We start from the raw sequence: 21,641 nt of genomic DNA on the forward strand, positions 1-21,641 counted from the left end.
GGAGACGCGCCGCTCGGAGCCTCACGACTGCGGTACCACGTGACCGAGCCGGGGTTTAACGGCCGCTTCGCCAGCGTTTGGTCGCTAAGTCTCGCCATGGATGGCGCACCGGCTGAAATAAAGCCCAGCTTTCATGAAACACTATGTGAACAGCCCTTGCAAAATCAAGCCAAACTGACCCTTTGCTTGTGATAACAATATAGTTTGAAATTATTCAGCGTGGCCATTATTTTTTTCGACTCCCCGTTGTGCGCAAGGCGAATGCTTCCTGAAGTACTGCTCCTGCCTCCTTAATGACGTAGACAGCTGGCCGCGCGCCCCCGGAAACCTACATAAGTAAGCTTGTCCCACCTACCCACAGCGCGACGGTATTCGTGACAGGCACCAACGGGATTCCTAACATGTTCCCAGTCGAGGGTACAACAAATGACAACGAATGACCAGCACGGGCATAGAGACGGACTTGGAGCAGGCAGTCACGTGACAGGCTCCGCAAACGGTATGCGTAAACGGGCCCGCCCAGTGTAGGTAGATGCCTTTTGGGTAAATTCCAACGTGTGTCTGGGCAGGGGCCGCTATCGTTGAGCTACTGCAACAGCTTGCGGCAGATGCTGACTATACTGCCGCAACGTTCGTTTATTTCGTTACGCGCGCTTTCAGCTTTGAGTGTCCTTCGATTCGTGGTGTGCGGCATTCATTAGACAGCACGGCATATTGTATAACAGTTTTTTATGGTTCATGGTTTAAAAAGGCCGCAGGCCGCTCTTTCAGGTAATTAAGTGGGGGCAGCAATTACAATGACTGTTTTTGTCAGCTGGTTATCTCTGCCTTCTTATCGATTTAATGAAAAAGCCCCAATAGTCTATCCATCCTCTGTTAGAAGCGATATGCTAAGGAAATACGAGAATGATCCCTTTCAGTGCTGCTATTACTAGCGTCAGCTTCAAAAAAACAGATCAATGCAAGTATTCCTTGGAATATTAGGCTCAGTTATATCAGTCTTATGTAGTAGAATGAAGCTTCCGTAGATTTAACTTCGAAACGTACTCCTGGAGACGCCAACGCAGAGAAAGTCTTTGCGGTTCGTTCTGCCTATCAGGCATCAAGGTATGTCGATTGATCGCCCCACTTTGGGTGTCCTCTGTAATAGATGTCCGCTCTCGACCGGTGTTGAAGTTCGCGCGCAAGACCTCGCTTGCGCATCTGCAGAGCAACTGCTTCTTAGTTTCTGCGAGTGATTTTGGTCCAAGCTATCCGTCCGATCCAGAGCCAAGGAGACGCGCGCTTCCCTCCCACCCTATTTACATATCACTTAGTCACAGCTTAAACGCTCCGATCGTGCGGTTCCGTTGCTGTCTCAGTCGGTCACAGCTCGCACATACCTGTTATTTGGCGCGAGCGCTGATGTAGAGCGCGTAACCTTCATGGGTTGGCTTCGTGGTCGCGTGGCCTATGGCGCGCTATATGTCCCATGTGGCGCAAGTTCTCGCCACCATCGATCCCGCCCTATAGAGCCCCACCTTCCCCCACTGCGATCTGTACCCTGCCAAGGAAAGCCGATAAGATCATGCGATATCCAACCATTCCTATGAGCAAAGGGAGAAAAAACTGGCAGCGGGTACAGCCGCCAAACTCAGCTTGGAAAGCACTCAGGGGGCAGCAAGTTCCAACGGGATCCCGAAATGAGGAATGCGACTACGTGCTCTTTTTCTTCCTTTTTCGAGCGATAAACTTATCTCTCTCTCTCTCTCTCTCTCTCTCTCTCTCTCTCTCTCATATATATATATATATATATATATATATATATATATATATATATATATATATATATATATATATATATATATATATATATATATATATATATATATATATATATATATATATATATATATATATATATATATATATAGAGAGAGAGAGAGAGAGAGAGATACGGGACGAGGGACTCGGTAAAGATACATATCAAGGTTGCAGTCGTCATTGCCAGTGCTATTCGGCTTTTTTTTCGAAATGTTTAATAGGGCCGAATGACGTGTGCTTGTCACGTTTCTTTGATTCATTGATAAATAAGCGAAAATATAAGCCGAGAAAAAATCCGTCCCGCTCCCGGAAAACGGCGGATTTTTTCTCGGCTTATATTTTCGCTTATTTATCAATGAATCAAAGAAACGTGACAAGCACACGTCATTCGGCCCTATTAAACATTTCGAAAAAAAAGCCGAATAGCACTGGCAATGACGACTGCAACCTTGATATGTATATATATATATATATATACAGAAACATAGGTCGGCAGTCTACAACGCCAAAGGAGGCATAGGGGTGTGGTTAGGCTCTATTTTTTACTACGGTTAATGAACTTAAGATTTTTTTTATTATTATAAGGAGGAAAGAAAGAAAGAAAAACACGCGCCCAGAGTGGGGACCGAACCCACGCCTTTCGATTAGATCTCGAATGCCTTACCATATATATCTTTTTTCAATGGTGGGGTCATTTGTTTCGTATTTTGCTAGAGCACCGCCCGTAATGTCCATACACTTCCTGTCAACAGCTGAGTTCGTAAAACGTCTATCTATTGCCAGAACACAATAGAATTCCGCTTCGAAATGCATTTCTCTGTAGGTAACTCCCCTCGCAGATAATTGACTACACACCTTTTTCAAATACCACCCCAATTGTTTGCCCGTATCTATTCATTTGGTATCTGCACAACGATGTTCTATTGGGTTGCCTTGAAAATTAGCCTGGTCTTGTGATTTCACGTTGGTACCCGACGAGATGTAGCGCGTACACCAAAAATGCGCTACACCAAAATAACGACTGCGCCGGTGTGCGAGGTCATAACTATCGTACAGTCCCCACAGCGTTAAAAAAAGAAAGAAACGCTGTGTGTACTGTACGACTTTATTTTAATTTGCCAAAAAGGGCGTACGTGTGGCTGGCTCTGCTATACATCCTTTTTTCTTCTGCTTTCAATATTATTCGTAACAAAACGTTTATACTCGAGCATGTTTTTGTTCCTGCAACACTTTCTTTTTCTGACTAACATGAGATTTTTCTTTGCACGCACATCTTTGAAGAACGTATCAAAAATATACTGCTAAGTCGATACCTACATATTGCAGCCATTCTAAACCTGGCCAAACTTCAAGGACTGCTACGTCGTGTGTGAAAAGAGGCAGCTGATGCTTGCTACAATGCTTGTACTTCAAGAATGCAGCGCAAAAAAAAAAAAAAAGCAAACGCGAAACGGCGAAAGGGAAACCGAGTCTTCGAGCTGCATTTTTAAGTAAATCAATACCGACGAGCGCAACAGTGTGTCCCTGTTAAATTTTGCGCGCTAAACACTTTCCGAATTCCTGAAACAACCTTTCGCGGCATACAACCTTGGTTTCTTTTTTTTTTTAAGTTCGAGCGCATCACCCCGTTACGATTTAGGGCCAAATAATTGCGCCGCTATTCTTGGTGTCACAAGCTTAAATTTCCTCCGCACTGACTGCAATCTCTTGAAAGCAGGGTGGATGGAGGCGAGGCTTGGTTCATTCCTAATAAATTATCCTCGTCAAGCACCTCGGTTGCCCAGATGAAACTACCTCACCCCAGTTCGGCCAACAGTCCAAGGCACGCCGTGTTTCGCGCCATAAAATCTCAGCTGCAGCATTGGGTCGCAGCGACGCAACATCTCAGTCTCTCAAGAAACGCGCGCACATTGATACTTCACGCAAAAGGCTGATAAGCAAGAGGAGAAGGCTTGGTTAAGATGCGCTCAGAAATCTGAGCATTTCTCGGTCGTATAACGCAGTCGGCCGCGCTCTCGAGATTGCATACCCCGGCACCCTTTTACCGGACTGCGCTTGAATGGGGAATGGACTGCGAGCGCGGCAAGTACAGGAAAAAGGCTGAGAGGAAGGAAAAAGAAACGCCCGGGTTTGAGCCGTCTGAATCCGAGAGCGCGCGCAAGGGACATCGTTCCTTGAGCGTCGTAAAATAGGCGCTTCTCCGCCATGTCTGAAAGCTCGAACAGGTGCTTGCTCGTCTCCCGAGCATTGCGTGCGCGAGCATAACGATCGCAACAGCCGTCACCGTCTGCTCGCGCCACCACCCAACCATTCCCTCGCCGCCCCTTCCCCAGCCCCCCTCACCGTCGTCCTGTTCTAGCTTTTCGTTTTTTTTTTTTTTTCTCGACCTCCCTTCCCTAGCCTCTCGACGCCGCGGCGCGGGCGGTTCCCCGAAGAAGTGACGGGCCGTCTTGTACGCGAAGGGGCGGCCGCAGCTGCACATTCGCGCGCAAAACGAATGCGAGCAGACCCGCAAATTGTTCGCAGGCGCAGGTCCGGCGCGCACTTGCCGGCCATTTTCGGCCGCATAAAGCCTATTGGATCACGAGCCTCGGCCACGAGGCGCGGTACGTATGCACGCGTCACGCAAAACGTGCCCCAATCAGCATAAGATATTGCCGCGCGCGCGACGTATATCGGACATGTCGCGTGTCCATGTACCGCCACGCCTTTGGCTTGGGTCCCGACGAACGGACTTTAGAGCAGCGGGAGAAAATGCCCGAAATGCCTGAGGAGGCACGAGCCATTATTATTGAATGGTCTGGTCAAGATTACAAGCGAAAAGAGTTGAGTAATGCAACGATGATATAAAAAGTTAGGGCGATGGAGAAGAAAAATGAATGAAGGATCTATTGGGGGGTTCCCTAGGAGAGCGTGAACATTTCATCCGCCTCACTCACGAACTTGAGGCTCGATCCGACTCACACGCCCTGCTCGTACTTTAGAAGTCCGCAACACGGCATTTCTCGTGCGCCCCTCGACGCGCATCGTCGTGCTTTGCCTAATAACCGTCTCAGTGGTCACGTTTGCTTGCTTTAGCAGTGGCATTGGCTGCCCGTTGCCCTTTTCGTTATTCTCCGGGACCGGCATTTCGCCGCCGCCATTCCCATTCTATCCTCGCTTGCCGCCTGATCGGCACTTCACTCGCTTCGCACACCATTTTAAGCTGAGCGTTGCCGCTTCCCGAGCAACAGGCCAGCATGCTGCGCGAAAGCAGCGGCGCCGCTGCCAGCTCGGCTTGACGTCACCTTTTGTAGCGAGAGCTACGATGGCCGTATTCTCGCCGTTTCGCTGTGACCGGTGGCCGCACCTCGGAGCTGGCAGCGGTTCCTAGGGAACCTGCGGCGGCTAGGGAACCTAGCGATTCCCTTACCAACGCAGCTTGCAGCGCAGCTCGACGCGCCAAAAATAATACAAAATACAAAATAAAAAAAAAATACATATAAAAATTTAAAAACGAGAATGAGAATAGAAAAATTTCAAAATATAAAAAAAATGTTTTCTACAGAAGGGGCGGTTCAGTGGGATTCGTCGTCAGGCTTCGTTGTCGAAACGAAACCAAGAGGAGGCAGCGAGCCGAGGAGACGGAGGAAGAACGAGCCGCACGCCTCGAGAAGCGTCGCAACCGTACAGAGAACCAAGCTAAACAATAACATTAACAGTACTTCTCGCTATACGCACACCCAGCTGCATAACTCCGTCGTTCTCTGTTCTGCCGCTGTCTCTCCGCGGACTGGCAGGGAAATCTTTTTCCAAAATGCTCACGCAGCAAAAACTTTACCTTACTTTCCCAAAGAAAGTTGTGAAAAGCGCGCAAGCTTCGCCCAATCCAAGGAAAGTGTGTCCAATCGATCGTCAAACTTTCAAAGACTCTAATCGCAAACGAAGAAAGAACGCACGCGGCGATTTTTCGCGCACTGAGTTAACGCATCTACGGACGATCTAAAGGTATACCGATACGTGGTTTATGGGATAAAGGTATACTATTGTTCTCCTTCTTCTGAGTCGAGGCATGTACTGTCTCTTCCTTTTTCCCTTTCTTTGTTTTTCCTTTTTCACGATTTTCAAGTAACCATTTTGACGCAGTGGAAGCCCGGTTTCACGCATGCGCCGTGGCTCCAGAGATCTCATCAGAGATTTTTTGTTGTTGTTGTTTATTTAACGCGCCTACGCAAGGCAGGCGATGAGGCGCGCCGTAGCGCAGGGCTCCGGATTAATTTTGACCACCTGGGGATGTTTAACGTGCGCCGAAATCTCGTGCACACGGGCGTTTTTTGCTTTTCGCCTTCATCAGAAAAGCGGCCGCCGCGGCCGGGAATCGAACCCGCGACCTCGTGCTCAGAAGCACAACTCATCAGAACTATTCGGTCGACCAACCAGTCTATGGGGAGTTGCGTTATTTTTTAACAGGACGCCGTAGGTCCCGCTAAGAAAGCTTTCGCTCTAATATAGCCAACCCGTACCACATTTGTATCACGGGTGTCAACGAGGAACTGTCGTCCCTGAGTCCACAAGTTGGTAGAACAAGATAGCGTGCTGTCGCAAAAGGAAATGAGACAGTTCACCACCCTGCATCGTGGGCGTCGCCCTACCCTTATCCTTCGGGGTGCAACTTCCTTCTATCTCTAGTCGGTGCGCTAACTCCGAGCGGCCTCGTGTAACCGCGGCAAGATTTCTGTTTCACGACTAGCGTGCTGTGAATTTGAATCACGGTGCTAGCGTCCATTTTCTTCTTCTTCTTCTTCTTAACTTGACTGTTTTTAATGCACCTGTGCGCACGTTCGTCCCAAAATTATGAAGACGAGCTTCATTAAAGGCCTTTCGTGTTCGAAAATAAAGAAGCGCGCGTCCACGCCGGTGGCTGGAGCCGAAAACCGCTCGGCAGTGAGAATGAATGGAGGCGTGAGTTACTGTAGGCAGCATTTTTGCTCCGCGGCTGCCGTGCAGCCTGCGTTGGGGACCATTTTTCAAGAAATTGCGAAAGGTGGGATGAGGTATGCGCTGTAACATAGAGTATGCCCGTTGATTACACGTTAGTACGACGCGCAAATGGGAAGAGCAGAGAGAGAGAGACAGAGAGAGAGAGAGAGAGAGAAAAAATATTCGCGTTCATTATTGTAAATGCGCGCGGCAACGCAGGACCTTGTTTGCAGATGCAGTCGGTTTGTGACAAGAAGAAAATTACAGCGCGAGAAAATAGGAAGGGAGAGGAGGAACATTGGATATGACGGGGGTGGTCCTACAACCAAGCGATGTGTTCCTTTTTTTTTTTTTTTGCATCAAACATGCGCTATGGGTGAGGGAAAAGATATACGTACTCGCGATGAGGAGCACCGTGATAAAAAAATCATGGGTGTACCATTAAAAAAGAAAAAAAAAACTGTGGTTGATTGCTCTGTCATAGGAATCAGATAACACGAAAGTGAACTATGCAGCGAAATCTGAAGCTGAGCATGATTTGCTGGTCGGCGGCTGTCTTGTGGGTGTGTGCTTGGGGAGCGACATCCTGCGATCGGGTCAGTTCTGCAAAGGTGTACTGGCGTCATTTCCGTGACTGATATGACGTCAGTGAAATCTTGGTGTATTGTGGCATAAAACACGTTCATGTTAAAATATATGACCCGAACACGAACAACCCGAAGTATAACGTACTCTTTAGTACTAAAGGTTGCTTCCCCGCAAGAAGACCCTCTGTGCAGGGGTGCACCCTTTACAGGCCGCTTGCTTCGTTGTACTGGCGTCACTTACGTGACGGATATGACGTCCGCGAAATCTTTGTGTACCCGGGAATAAAACGTCGTGTTAAAAGACGTCTCCCCAGAAAAGCAAGGCTCAATCTGCACGGAATATGGCATCAAACACCGCTTTTTTGTTGCATCAGCGGAAAAGATAAAAACAGCCGCATAACCAATCATTATCATCATTCGTATTTATTATTTGTCATTAATCAAAAAAGATATATATTCACGAATTCGTTCCCGACGCTCACTCACTTCGCCTGCCCCTCCCTCTCTATCTTCTTTTCTTTTTCATAAAATGTAGAAGGTGGTCTCTTGAACAGTTTTGATTTCAGATTTGCTGGGAATTTAGTGTCGTTACCAGCCGTGGGGACTCAAGGCGTTGTGCTGCTAAGTACAAAGACACAAGTTCGATCCCAAGCGCGGCGGGCCACTGTTTGGATGAAGGCGAAAAACAAGATCGAACGCTTGTGTGTCGAGATTTTGGCGCACTTTAAAGATTCCCAGAGGCCCTATTCTCGACTGCACAAATTGCCGGCAATTCGCCATGTTTTTCTGCGCTAGAACGACGTAAGCAATCAGTGACGTGCTGCACCTATAGCTATGACGACATACAGTGTATTTTGACGATTCACTCATAAAGATCGCAATCAAGGTATCAAATATTGCGCAAGAAAGATATAAAACACTTGGCATGTACTATAGAAATTAAGGCGCTAGCTGAGGCTGACAAGAAAAACACATTTCTGCAGGTCAAAATTGGCGTCAACACCACAAGACGATCGAGTAACGTTGATCCAAAAGTGAGCGAAAGGCGGATGTCGAGCTAAAGAACATTACACAATTTTTTTATCGTATCTATTTATTTCTTTCAATCGCTTTTAGTAACATAGTTGGGCTCTCTGCTTCAATGCAAGCTTTGTTGCGTTATCACCTTGCCACGCCGCCACGCTATCGCCTGCTGCTATGTTACAAGTTTATGGCATGATCACAGAAAAAGACGGCGGCGACCATCGCTTGTGTGCACATAAGAGCAGCAAAGCGCTACGCCTGATAACCGCGGAGCGCACCGATGTCGCCGATTCACTCATTCATCAGGCTTGACTTCAATCCACGCTGTAATGAACAAACGAGTCATTTTTCTTTGCTATTATCCCCTTGAGTTCGATCATGTGACCCAGCAGCTTACTAGGAGGTGTGTGGACAGGTACCATGCATTGGGTTCTCTTTGTCATGACTTGTACTGCCCTCTTATGTTGCGGTTACGCCAAACAAATAATTTTTATCTTATTGACAAACATAAAAGCAAACTACGGCACGTTATTTGTACGCTCCCTGATTGCTGACTTGGAAACAGCCGAAACTATTATTTCTTTGGGTAGAAAACATGCTTTAAACCGCGCGTCATGCGAAACTGCGCCTGCTGCAAATTCCCGGACATTTTGGGGCGCCGAAAGCCGGGGCAATTTTTGCCCTATTTTGCTTGTATTTTGCGACAAAAACAGCCGCCATTTTCAAGCTGTTGCGTAACATTACGTCACTTTTACGCAGGCTGAAGTTGCCGATGTGTAACGTAATCGTTCGCGCCAACTGTATAAATTACGCCACGCCTTCTCAGCCAATCACAGAGAGAGTGTGTATTACAAGCAGTATTGTTGTTGAATAGCAAAGACAGGCTTACGTTGTCATGTCCGGTACATTTAGTCTATTTTTTCATTGCCGGACAAGAATTATGCGCTTTCAGTAAAGAGAAATAAATAAGGCAAACTTTAGAACTGGTGCCCGTAAACGCCATGAAACGTCAAAATGACGACAGCACACACAACCGCTTTGTCAGCCGGAAGCACGTGACCAAAATTGAGAGCCAATCAGAAAAGACTTCCGACAAATTCTCAGATTTGCCGGCAATTTGTGCAGTCGAGAATAGGGCCCCAGGCGGACGAAATTAATTCGGAACCCTCCAGTATGGACGGCGCGCCTCATAGCCTGCAGGCGCACAGTTTCGGCGCGCAAAACCCCCAAAATTTGATCCAGTGTCATTAAGAACAGTAGGGCGGTGAGCTCGCCTGTGATGTTTATCATCAGAAAACGTGTGGAGCTGGGTACGTGCCACTCACTGTACTATGACAATAGCAGCAGTTTTCTGGCATGGCGGCAAAGTGCAAGCAGCTCACAAGCCGTGGTATTATTAGCGACCGTTAGTAGGCGGTGCCAGGACGGCTATTGACTCGGAATTTTATGGAATCGCTCTTATGTATTGTTTATAGTTTATAAATGCAGTAGATGTTTCATTCGGGGCATATCAGACCCAACGAACGTATCCTGCTTTTGAAACAGCGGCGAATCCAAAGGGAAGAGGGGCATCATCTTCCCAACCCCCCTCTCCAACTACCTCATAACTCATAAAGTAGTACTACCAAGCCTAGGGGGCACCCCCCCCCCCCCCCCCTCCCTCGAAATTTTATTCTGAGCCCACCTATGATTTCAGCGAAGAAGATATTCCGAACGGCTTGAAAAAAGCGAGGCCTTGAAGAGCTCTCAACGCACATTTGTAGTACCATCACATTTTCCAACCTTTCCTCCGTTTCTGTTCAGTGTCCGCAAGACAAAGAGAAGCTCGTAGGATTTGCCCGTGTCCTGCGGTAATGCAACGAGAGGAGGTACTTCGTGTGTTGGTACTGCAACTCTTAAATGTGCTGCCACCAAGTGTATTTCACATGAAAACGGGCTTTACCCTTGTTTTCAAGATGAGTCAAACTGTAATGTCGTCGGAATTCCCACGCGACCTATATACGTGAGGCTGTGCACGGCTGTATCTATGTGCCCTATTCTCATTTTATCAATAAGAGCGAGTGGGTGGATTCCGGGGCTATCCAGGAATGATTAGGAAACGAGCCGAAGGACTGGCGGGAAGAAGAAAGTGAAATTAAAAGGGAGTGTTTGGGTTCGGCATTCAAGATCAAAACCAGAAATTTATCAAAGCACAGTTATCGCAGGAATACTATTCGGGAAGAATGTTAAAAAGCTTTGGTATCGCATCATTCAACGACGGGGGTTCATTCCCACCTGAAGTACTCACGTTTCTCACTTGCAATTACTTCACTGAAGAAAACACTCTTCTTTTCCGGTCTCTCTTTTAGGGTATACAGTCGGGGTGGCTAGTTGACTTCGCTTGGAGTTCTCATGACATCATATCGTTCGCTTGTCGTGCAGTTCTAAGTGCAAATTTCCACAATTTGTTATTGTAAACAAAAATTAAGGCGGTGATCAACAAACAAAATTGTAAAATTTCTTCGGCGTTTATTAGTGGATTACGGCATTTGCAAGCTCGAAGTAATTTACCTAAATTTATAGAGCTTGTTGAGCAAGCTATATGCTGAGGCTGTTGTTGTGAGCGCTCAGTACATGATTATCTCTACAAATAAGCAACTTAAACTTGTGGTGTGTTCATTTCTAGAAACTCAAATTTTAACAATTAGTTAATTGGCTGGTCTTCGTTTACAACGGCAGCATGCGGCTATGGAAGCGCCAAGTAGTCAGTATTTACACTTTGTCGTGTGCCCCTCCTCCCATCCCCACCTCCCACAAAAAAAATAATGGAGACAAAAGCAGTACAAAGACCGCAATATGTTAAGCCAAATAAAGCTTCCACCTCGTGCACAAGAAAGCAACGGTAATCGTTTATTTGAATCAATATAGCCAGCAAAAAAAAAAACGGTTTTGTTTTCCGTGGAACACACGAAAAGTACGCTGAACTTTTATTTTAAAAAACAGAAATATGCTGGTCCTTAGTTTTATGAAGTCAGCAAAGCCTAAATCGAACTTTTCTATTGAGAAGCGACATCGCGAGGACACACGGCTGTCCGTCCACGTCCCCGTCCCCTCTAGAACCACTCAGTCTATGAACCTCGCGAAGGCATGAGAAGTATTAGCCTTATCTTCGAAACGGTTTGGACTCGTGAAATGTACTCCTGCTTCCGCATCGAATCTCTGCAAAGAAGCGCGTAGCTGCGGGACAGTCTCTCGAGGACATTCGATGGCTGAATTTCTGCAATCGAAAGATAGCCGCTATAAGTACACAATCTCGCCGGCGTTTATCTTTTTTTACATATAAAACGGTGAGACGTCTCAAGTATTCTCAGAATCGGGGAGGGTACTGGAAAATTGGCTCTGCCAACTGTTGACAGCAAAATCCTAGATAAGCAAGACCTCCCTCGTATTTCACACCTTCTTTTTCTGTTCAGAACCACTTGAGAACTTGCCCAAGGACGGGGGTTCGATTCCCGGCCGTAGCGGCCACTTTTTCGATGGAGACGGAAAGCAAAAACGCCCGTGAGTTCGAGATTTCGGTGGACGCTCAAAATTCCCAGGGGGTCATAATTAATCCGGAGCCCTCCACTACGGTGCGCCTCATCACCTGTGTAGCGTCGGCGCGTAAATAAATAAATAAATAAATAGATAAATAAATAAATAAATAAATCGATCAATCAATCAATCATTAAGTAGTTGCGTATGAAGTTGCAAGCGAGACACAGTGTCGTTAATGCGACGAAGCTGCCACCCTAAATGAGAAACAAAACGGTGTAAGCGAGGCAATTACCATAGTGGCGAATATATTCAATTAAGTGATCTATACATTTTAAAAAATGCCTCAGGATTAACACTTCTAAACCTAGTTATCCCAAGTGAAAGCAAATACTTTGCACGCAGTGTTTCGTGGAAGTTTGCTTTTGTTTGAGATTTCGCAGCCCAGCCGGCGGTCATTGGTGGCGAGACTGAGGAACTAGGAGCTGGCGAAGCAACGCTTTCGTGCGCGTGCATCGTGTTTTTTGCTATAGTTCTCATTCCTGTGAAATCAGTCAGCGGAGTGTTTTCATGTCAGCCGTTCAACCCTCGCCGAGTCACAGGGTTCGCTTGGGCTACACCACGCGCCGAGAAGGCCAAGCCGCCGATGAGGCGCAGTGGAACATAGCCGTTCACCCTCGCCAAGTCACGCGGTACCGTAGCGCCCAAGCTCCGAGCAAGCGAAGCGACATGAAAGGCGTAGCTTGCGCGCCGGGGGCTGAAGGTCATTGTTACGCGATGAATGACCTTGAAAGATGTAGTGCTCTTACTCTCTAGAGAGAAATAATTATTTATTGGAGAATTTCAACATCATCAGCCTGTCACGCCCCCTGCAGGGCAAAGGCGTCTCCCATAGATCTCCAATTATCCCGGTCCTGTGCTAAATGCGACCAATTTATCCCATAAAACTTCATCTCATCTGCCCATCTAACTTTCTGCCGCCCCCTGCCACGCTTGCCTTCTCTAGGGATCCACTCTGTTACCCTTAATGACCAACGGTTATCTTGCCTTCGCATTACATGCCCTGCCCACGTCCATTTCTTCTTCTTAATTTCTACTAATATGTCTTTAACACCAGTTTGCTGCCTGACCCCCTCCGCTCTCTTCTTGTCCCTTAATGTTACACCTGCCATCTTCCGTTCTATTGCTTGCTTTGTCGTCCTCAATTTAAGCTGAACCCTTTTAGAATTTAGAATTGGAGAATTTAGCTCTACCCAATGAGCTACTCCGAAGATTGGAGTAACTAAAAAGGTACGTACAATGGTTCTCTTAGTGAAACCGCGATGTCAGAAGAAATACATTGGAATGGCAACGGCTTTTCGCTCTATAACTGCCAGCGAAACGAACCGTCCGCAGACATGCTATATGGGAGCTACGGGTGTATATACCCTCCGTCTTAATATTCTGTATACAGCCCGAAGAAAGTTCCGGGACGGTATACCTCTGGCGGTATCGACCGATCGAAGGTCACGATAACGATCATTTCGCGACAGAGCCGGTCTTGGCGGCCACGCGGTTAGGCTTGTACAAGATGCGGATGAGCTAGCCTCACGAAAGAGCGAAGAGGACACGTTGTCGCCGAAAAGCATAGATAATGATTCGGAAAGGTACAAAACGCGGCGAAACTATCAAACTGTGCGCAAACGGCATGATGATTTTCGTTCTCTGCTATTAACATTCCGGAGTCGTGTTCGGTTAATATAGAGCTGCGCCATACTCAACTACATAACACTGAAATCACCAGTACAGCGCAAGAGCAGCTGAAGCCCAATATTTTGACATTGCAGAAGCAGCCAACGAGCATCAGAAGGCCTACGCAAGGAGTCTGGAAACGAGCCAACGGAAGGAGCAGAGGGGAACTTGAGTCGAGTGCGTGTACGATACAGGCGCCCAATGTCCGCTCTTATCAATGATGTGGAATATGTCAAATGATGAGGGGGTGGCGGTGCATCAAGGAGGAAATGAACGGCCGATTGGGTGGCAGTTGCTTCGACAGGCAAAACAGCCACTCGCGGATTATGTCGACACATCCCGACGGTTGCTCAGCTTCCTGCAGTCAACACTTTTGTCAAATTCAACACTTTTTGCTTCAACACAGCGTGAACTACGTGGAGCACGAACACAAAAAACGTGTGCGATTATCCATGGCTTTGCCACAGAGCACTCAAATTAGCAGTCGCTGAGTCCGAGCAAACAGATTTTGCGAATTAGCGAAGACCAACATATTGACTTGGCTTTAAAAATGTGAGGCCTGTGCTGTCGTGTTCGCATTGCATTATACGTCGCACAGCAGGCAGACTTTTTTTTTCCCCCGAATCCACGCTTATTCTCAGATTATCCACCCGTCTCTTTTTTGGTCACTTAAGTCCGGCGCTTTTAAGTGTTGAAGATTGCAAATTAGCGCTATATTCAAGATCGCAAATATTTTCCGTATGGCTTGCATCGTCCCGCAACGTATATGATGCAAATACGACCCGATAGCTCCCAGCGCTTGTTTGCCCCATTCATTCGCCGATCTGACATTTAAGCGTGGCTGAGACTTGCTGCGACGCACGATCCGGAAAGCAGGCCATGGCCTCTGCTTTATAAACGCGTACGAACCTGTCTAAACGTATGCTGCCTACTTTGAATCACAAGATAGTGTTTAAATTACTTAAAAGCTCTATTTCATCTAGAGCGCATCTCATAGCCTACGTGTAAGCTGCAAAGTTCATATTTGACTGTAGTTCTCGCATTTTGGGTTAGAAAGGCGGATCGGAGATTACAGTAAAGGCCACGCGCGTTTTAACGGAAGAAAAAAAAAACAAATCTGAACAACTTAGTTCCAGGTACTGCTTGTCGACCTGCTCTTATGCCTGATTTTACACGGCATGCGGCTGTGGTGGTCGATACGTTTTCCTTTCTGATGCAAGGTTCAAAGCCGGAAAGTTCTGGACATCCAAAACTTCGACGCTGGGCGGTGAGTGGTCTGTTCGTCGCTTTGAAACGAAGTTCCGTTCGAGGTCAGAAAATTCCAACCATTCAAAACTTCGACGACTTGTACGACAAGGAAAACGAACATTGAAGATGCTGGCTTACTGGCAACATCTTTTTGCCAACTCCACTACTCTAGATGAATTCCTACATAAAGGATCACTGCTCCCCATAAATATCAAGGTAAAAGAAAATCAAAGGTTACACATGCGCACTTGACAGGGGCACCTCCGTCCTCTAAGGAAACCGGAGAGTTGATCAGGTATCTATTTTGGGTCATCACGTTGTTTTGCATAACATTGTATGTTCTAACGTAATTGAGTGTTTCCATTTCCCTAAGTTCTCTTCCACCCTTGGCACCTGAGACACTTTGACATTTGAAATGAAATCCCAGCAGGATCTAGACAGAATTGAAGCCATGAGGCGTAAGTCAATGGGCCACGACTTTTGAGGACCACTAGTTAGGTGCACATGGGATTCAAATTTAGTATATAATGCCGCTGTGTTAGGCCTCCTATCCCCTTTATTTTTTCTTACTTGGCATCGTAAGCTCTCTTCCTCTCTTTCCCTCCCTCTGTATTTCTCTACCAGATATATATATATATATATATATATATATATATATATATATATATATATATATATATATATATATATATATATATATATATATATATATATATATATATATATATATATATATATATATAATATAGTAAGGAAATGAGGGGCTCGTTGAGGAAAATACAGAAAGATAGGGCAGCAGTCTACAACGCCAAAGGAGGCATAGGGGTGTGGTTAGGCTCTTTTCTTTTTCACTACGGCTAAATGAAGTAAACATTTTTTTTAATATACAGAAGAAAGAAAGAAAGAAAAACACGCGCCCAGAGTGGGGACCGAACCCACGCCTTTCGATTACATGTCGAATGCCTTACCAATTCATTTGGTAAGGCGTGTTTTTCTTTCTTTCTTTCTTCTGTATATTAAAAAAATGTTTACTTCATTTAGCCGTAGTGAAAAAGAAAAGAGCCTAACCACACCCCTATGCCTCCTTTGGCGTTGTAGACTGCTGCCCTATCTTTCTGTATATATATATATATATATATATATATATATATATATATATATATATATATATCTGGTGTCGTTCACCCGCCTGGTCAGCAGCTGTGTCATCGGCTCGTGTTTTCCCTGCAGCCCATTGTCCTGCCTGAGCTCTACGACTGCTGCGTTACTGCCAAGACAAGCAGAATTGAGCGGCTCCCTTCACCTCTACAGCGTATTTTGCGAAACCGCTGACGCCATTACATTCATCACGTACATCCTCTTTTTTTTATTGCACGTGAAATAGCAATGTGCGGACTGTGTCCACATGTGCAGGGGCATAATATATTAACCCAAGTGGAGCCACTACCACCGACGGACTTTGTTATCACTCGCGCGTTCGAACGCCTCAACAAATCTCTCGTGTGAGCCGGCCTCCAACACAGAGGGGTAAGATTAAGTGACGTGGATAAATAGAGAATACGACAAAAAAAAATTACCGACTCCAATATGTTGATCCCAGTTGACTTTAGAATGTATTAACGCATGTTCAAGCCGAGCCCCCTCGCCGACAATTTCCTCAATACAGCCTGCAGACATACACGCACTCGCAAGCACTTTGTTTACCGAAATTCAGACCAGGAAATTACGCAAAGTTGCCTCCAGTAAAAGATCTTCGCACTGCTTTTAGATTACGACATCATAAAAAAAAAGTGCTCACTCTCGCATTTGGGACGATAAACGCTTATACTACTATTTCTACTACTCATATCTTGAAACCAGGAATATAGCTAACTGTAAGCTGAAAAACCCTCCTGTTTTCCTGAGATCTTCAAAAAGTTATTCCATTGACTTATCTTTTTTTTGTTATGTTATTCATAATGCGAAACCAGGATGGTGAAATAAGCTGACAAGCGCTCCTATTTCTCGATAAGATTTTTCGATAAAGTTGTTACATCGACTTATTCTGATCAGCATTTGGCAACGATAATTCGGTAGCAGCACTCAGTTGGGGAGGAAGTTATGATTAGTTTCGCGTTTCCCGCGCATGCATATCTGAAACACGAAACCTGCGCCAGACGAGTTTCATATCGAGATTCTCGTTCTACTGGCAGGTGCGTTTCGACATCAAAACACTCTTGATAAAGACAGCTGGAGCACCTGGCCTATATTGTAGCATAAAACAACAATGCTGCCCAGAAACTATGAACCGATGACATTAACGTAAATATCGAGTGCGCCACACGAGATGTGTATATATCTGGAAAGCCTCTTTGGATGTCAAGAGCTACGGATAAGAAAACTAAGCGACGTCACTGACTGAGATCCCGTTATACACGGACAGCTAAAACATGTCCCTCCTCAAACACGGCATAAAGGGGAATGGCAATTTTTATCGCGAATGCCAATAAAAAATTGCTTATAATACAGGTTAATGATGGGACTTCGTTTCTACGCTTTACTGAGACTCTCACGGAATCCGTATAACTCCTATAGAGATGCAAATATGTTCCGGTACAATTTACTACCGCCACAAAGATATATCCTCACATAAATAACAATTTATGTCTCGTTACCCCCCCCCCCCCCCCCCCACTCCTTTACTAACACTTTTGAGTAATCCATAGCCCATAAAGTAATCGACAGCCGCTCAGGTATAAAAAAAAAATCTCTCTAGCGCGACAGCGCAGCCTTTGAGTCGCTCACGTTTCTATCTGCAAGAAAACCTTCTCATTTTGTACATGCGTTTGGCTGCGCATGATTTATGACGCATAATATATTAAAATATATCCTGACATTCCGAATGCCGACATTATGAGCTGAAGGTTCGTATTTTATACGTGCTTGCCTCGGCGCGCGCACACACACTGTCGCGTGCGTTTATGGGGTTCGTAGGGTGCTGCAACGCTTTCACGAGCACTATAATATATTTTCCAGCCCAAAGTTCGCACTCAGATTTTGCACAAGTATCGCAGTTAGACACCCACTTCCGCATAAAATTAGATCGGTGAGAGCTTTTATCTGCTTATTTCACAATCGAATGATAAGTATAGCCCTAGCCAACGGAAGCTTCCGCACCAAGGTCGGCTTTTCGATACGCGCGGCCCTGTAAAAAAAAGCCGATTTGGCGATGGTGTTCTCTCATGGGCCAACTTAATTATCATTCGATTAATCGTGAAGGAACCAGATAAGTGATGCAGACGACTGAATTTTATATTACGTAGACCAATCTGACACTTGCGGCAATTTGAGCGCCAACTAGTTGGATAAGAATTTTTAAAATATTTTCGTAAAAGTGTTGCACCACCCTGTGTGAGTGTGGTGCACGCCTGGGGCAAAAACGAAGAATGAATCAAGTTAAACAATAATGCGCTCTTTAACCAATGGTGGGCTCAAGTATAGAGCATAGTAGCTTATTGCTGCTTTATATATATGCTGTTTAATTTAATAAGCACCATACGAGTGTATATAAAGCTCTTAAAATCTTAACATTCGTTATGGTGGTAGTAAGACGTGAAGGACGGGAACAAGAACACAATTCCGCGAAACAAGAAAAAAATTGAAATTGCGGTTTGGAAAAAGCAACGATGAATGCAATCAAGAAGGCGGAGTGGCTTGATCCGCGCACCCCCAATTTTTCAATCTGCGGAGAGCACAGCGCCAGAATGGCGTTTAAGCAAACCCCGCTATTTATTTAACTGAGTGTGATTGTCCGTTTTCAGAACAAAATTCCCCGCATTTCCCCGAGGGGAAGAATGTGAAAGTGCGAATGCAGGAGTTGAATTTGCGCGGTTCGGTAATGTTCGCGAAAGAGAGATCACACACACGCACACACACACACAACTACAAAGAAAGAAAGATGCATTTATTCACAGACACCTATTTGTGTTGTCGTTGTACTTGATTGCTAGAGCGGATCTCAGCTTTGAAATTTCGTGTCAGTACTCCTTTAAGCGGGTGCATTAGCCCTTCTCACGCCCGATTCCTGGCCAATCCCCCACGTGGGTATGTGCCATGCACAGACACCTATTTATGTTGTCGTTGTACTTGATTGCTAGAGCGGATCTCAGCTTTGAAATTTCGTGTCAGTACTCCTTTAAGCGGGTGCATTAGCCCTTCTCACGCCCGATTCCTGGCCAATCCCCCACGTGGGTATGTGCCATGTCAGCGGCCAGGCAGCGCGCGCCCATCTCCCCCCGTTGCCAAGGAAGACGAGGAGATTCCTGGTCAATCTCCCCCGTGGGTATGTGCCATCTCCCCCCGTTGCCAAGGAAGACGAGGAGATTCCTGGTCAATCTCCCACGTGGGTATGTGCCATCTCCCCCCGTTGCGAAGGAAGACGAGGAGCGCGCGCACCCGCAGCTGTTGCTATGTGGACGGACGGCGGTCAACGGAATTCAGGGTCGCTTATAAAGTGCATTCGCACTTAAAACGAATTTGTTTCTTGGTAATCATTTGCCTGGGAAGGGGAGTCGTTGCTAACTACATAGTTAAGCATTATCCGTAACGTTCGCGTGTTTACTATGTCTCTAAACTCCATGTCCATGAAAATGAAGGATGATAATGAATAACTCACCTCAATCCTCCAGATTGTCAGGCCGGGCTCCTGCCCGACTCCTTGAAATGCTGGATCGACCACAACGCCCATTTTTCTCCGTCAGTGTTTCTCACGAATGGCGGAAACCAAGTTTACGCCGGCTCCACTAGTGCGTGCGAGCAGAGAAGCAGACGACGCGCAGTGGATAGCGGGTTGCAGACGACGGACCCACACGGTTTGCGTTCAGCGACTCGGCGCGTTTGTTACCGCGCACGTACTCGCGCAGGAAGGAAGCGGTGGGTTTTCTTCGCGAGTCTGCCGCTAAATGGGACGTCAGAGGCGGTGCAACAGCTTTGCGACCAATAAAACACAATAAAATGCGCTTAGCGGATCTTACTGCTTGTACAGCCATCTCGAGGCGCAGTACGCAGACGATGCAGCAGTTCGAATTATACTCACAAAGCGACGCTTCACTGCAATCAACTCATCATCATCACTAATTAGTGTGACAAAAACGGTAGCAAACAAGTACCTTTGTGGTTTAAATTTCCCCAAAATAATTTATTGAGAAGAAAATAGTTGTATCTTTGCCTGTTAATTGCAACTGACTGCTTCGGGTATCTTCGTATATGCTTTTAAAAGCGTTAAAGCTACGAAACATGAAAGGAAACAGAGGAAATGTCCGGGAAATCATTGGGAATCTGACATCATCCACAAAGATTTACCGCAGCCTGACTTTATTTCTACACAGTTAGCAAAAAAAAGTTTTAATACGACGTAAATTTTTATGTGTGCTTTCAATTTACGCTTTTGATTCTTTCTGCCTGTAAAGAACGTAGCTAAATTATTGTTTAACTACTAGCGCCCTCTTAAATTGTGATAGCCGTGGCAAGTTCAGGCCCAGTAGAGCTAGGGGCCAAGCGACGCACCGATGGCTTTCAGCCCCTATTCTGTGCTGCAGCTTGTGCACCCTGTCGACTACACCGTTCCGCTTTGGACAGGGGGCGATCGCTTACGCGCTTTAGTGGCTACATTGCTGTAACGCGGTCGAGACTCAACCCTCAAGACCTGCAGGTATTCATCCGAGCGGCCCACTCCAACAATCTGAATCCAAGCTCTGCAGCAGCAATACTAGGCCTTCCAGCGGCGCTGGCCCCTGCATCGACGGGTAAGTGAAAATGAAACCACTCGTGAACATGACCTTCCGTCAGAGATAAGCGCTTCTAAACTCTGAGGTGTCTTCAGCTGGCACTGGTGTGAGCTTACAGAAAGCCAGCGTGTGATCCGACCCCGCCAACACCGCCTTTTTCTTAGATTTTCTGGCTGTACGCGGCAGTTCGCCTGCGCTGGCAATCATCGCGTGATCGGGGTGTTGAGGCCCCTGTCACATCGCAGCGTTGCATGCCGATGTGACAGTTTCCGCTTACAACCTTTCGGGATGACAAGTTGAGCAGTTTTTTTTTAAGGCCTCAAGAGAGCTGTTTTGGCCTTTCATGCCCACACCTGTTGTCGATCAAGCGGCTGTCAAAATTAGCCGGTCGCTGCAATCCTCTGTGCTGGCTTGTGAAAGCGAGATTTACTTATCGCCGAGATGGTAGAGGTTGCTGGGTTGCCTGATGTAGTCAAGAATGAAAATCAGCTGGCCCGAAGATAAACGACAGACACTTATCGGGTTCAAATGATTGAGTAGGCCGATCTCAGCTACTCGTGGGCGGGGCGCCGGGTCCGAAGGTCACTCGGCTTATGGCATCGAGAGTTTACGCTAATTGCGTTAAGGAATCGATAATCTATAAATATGCTAATAACACCCCTGAGTCCGGTTTCCTTCCTTGTCGTCTCCTGTGGCCGCGGAGGAAATCTGCACAATCTTCCTTGCGCCCTCTTTGCGCATGTTTTCCTTATTCCTCGGTTATAACATTGTAATACTGAACGTTACGTAACCTGCCCTGTAAACTCGATCCAGTCGTGCACGTTTGAGCTCATTAGCGCGCTCGTTGACTCATATGGATCGTTAACGGGGAATACCAGCGCAGTGCAGATGTAGCTTGCAGTAGACGTCAGCGGGAAAGCTTTTGTTATTCGCTTAGCTGGCGTCATTGAACGCGAATTTTGATCGAGGAACTTTATTTCATTCGGTAGAATAAATTTCTCTTGCCCACTTT

General features: G+C 46.3%; 2 protein-coding genes across 5 annotated transcripts in view; one reads left to right on the forward strand and one right to left on the reverse strand.

Annotated features, from left to right (window-relative positions):
- Positions 1–19,823, reverse strand: part of Gel (Gelsolin) — a 151,677-nt gene extending 131,854 nt beyond the window's left edge. For 3 of the 4 annotated variants that reach the window (XR_013322576.1, XR_013322577.1, XM_077699863.1), the window contains exon 1: positions 19,519–19,823. Coding sequence is in view for 2 of the 4 variants with exons in the window: in XM_077699863.1 (XP_077555989.1) it covers positions 19,519–19,590 (72 nt within the window). In the remaining 2 variants the exon portion in view is untranslated. The remainder of the gene's footprint in view (positions 1–19,518) is intronic. The other variant, XM_077699864.1, reaches the window with a different exon arrangement.
- Positions 19,824–20,377: 554 nt separating this feature from the next.
- Positions 20,378–21,641, forward strand: part of Hyccin (PI4KA lipid kinase complex subunit hyccin) — a 43,990-nt gene continuing 42,726 nt past the window's right edge. The window contains exon 1 of the mRNA XM_077699865.1: positions 20,378–20,647. The gene's annotated coding sequence lies outside the window, so the exon portion shown is untranslated. The remainder of the gene's footprint in view (positions 20,648–21,641) is intronic.

The sequence above is a fragment of the Haemaphysalis longicornis genome, unplaced genomic scaffold (genome assembly GCF_048455015.1).
Source record: "Haemaphysalis longicornis isolate Haplotype H1 unplaced genomic scaffold, Haemaphysalis longicornis Haplotype H1 scaffold_2, whole genome shotgun sequence".
Taxonomy (NCBI): Eukaryota; Metazoa; Arthropoda; class Arachnida; order Ixodida; family Ixodidae; genus Haemaphysalis; species Haemaphysalis longicornis.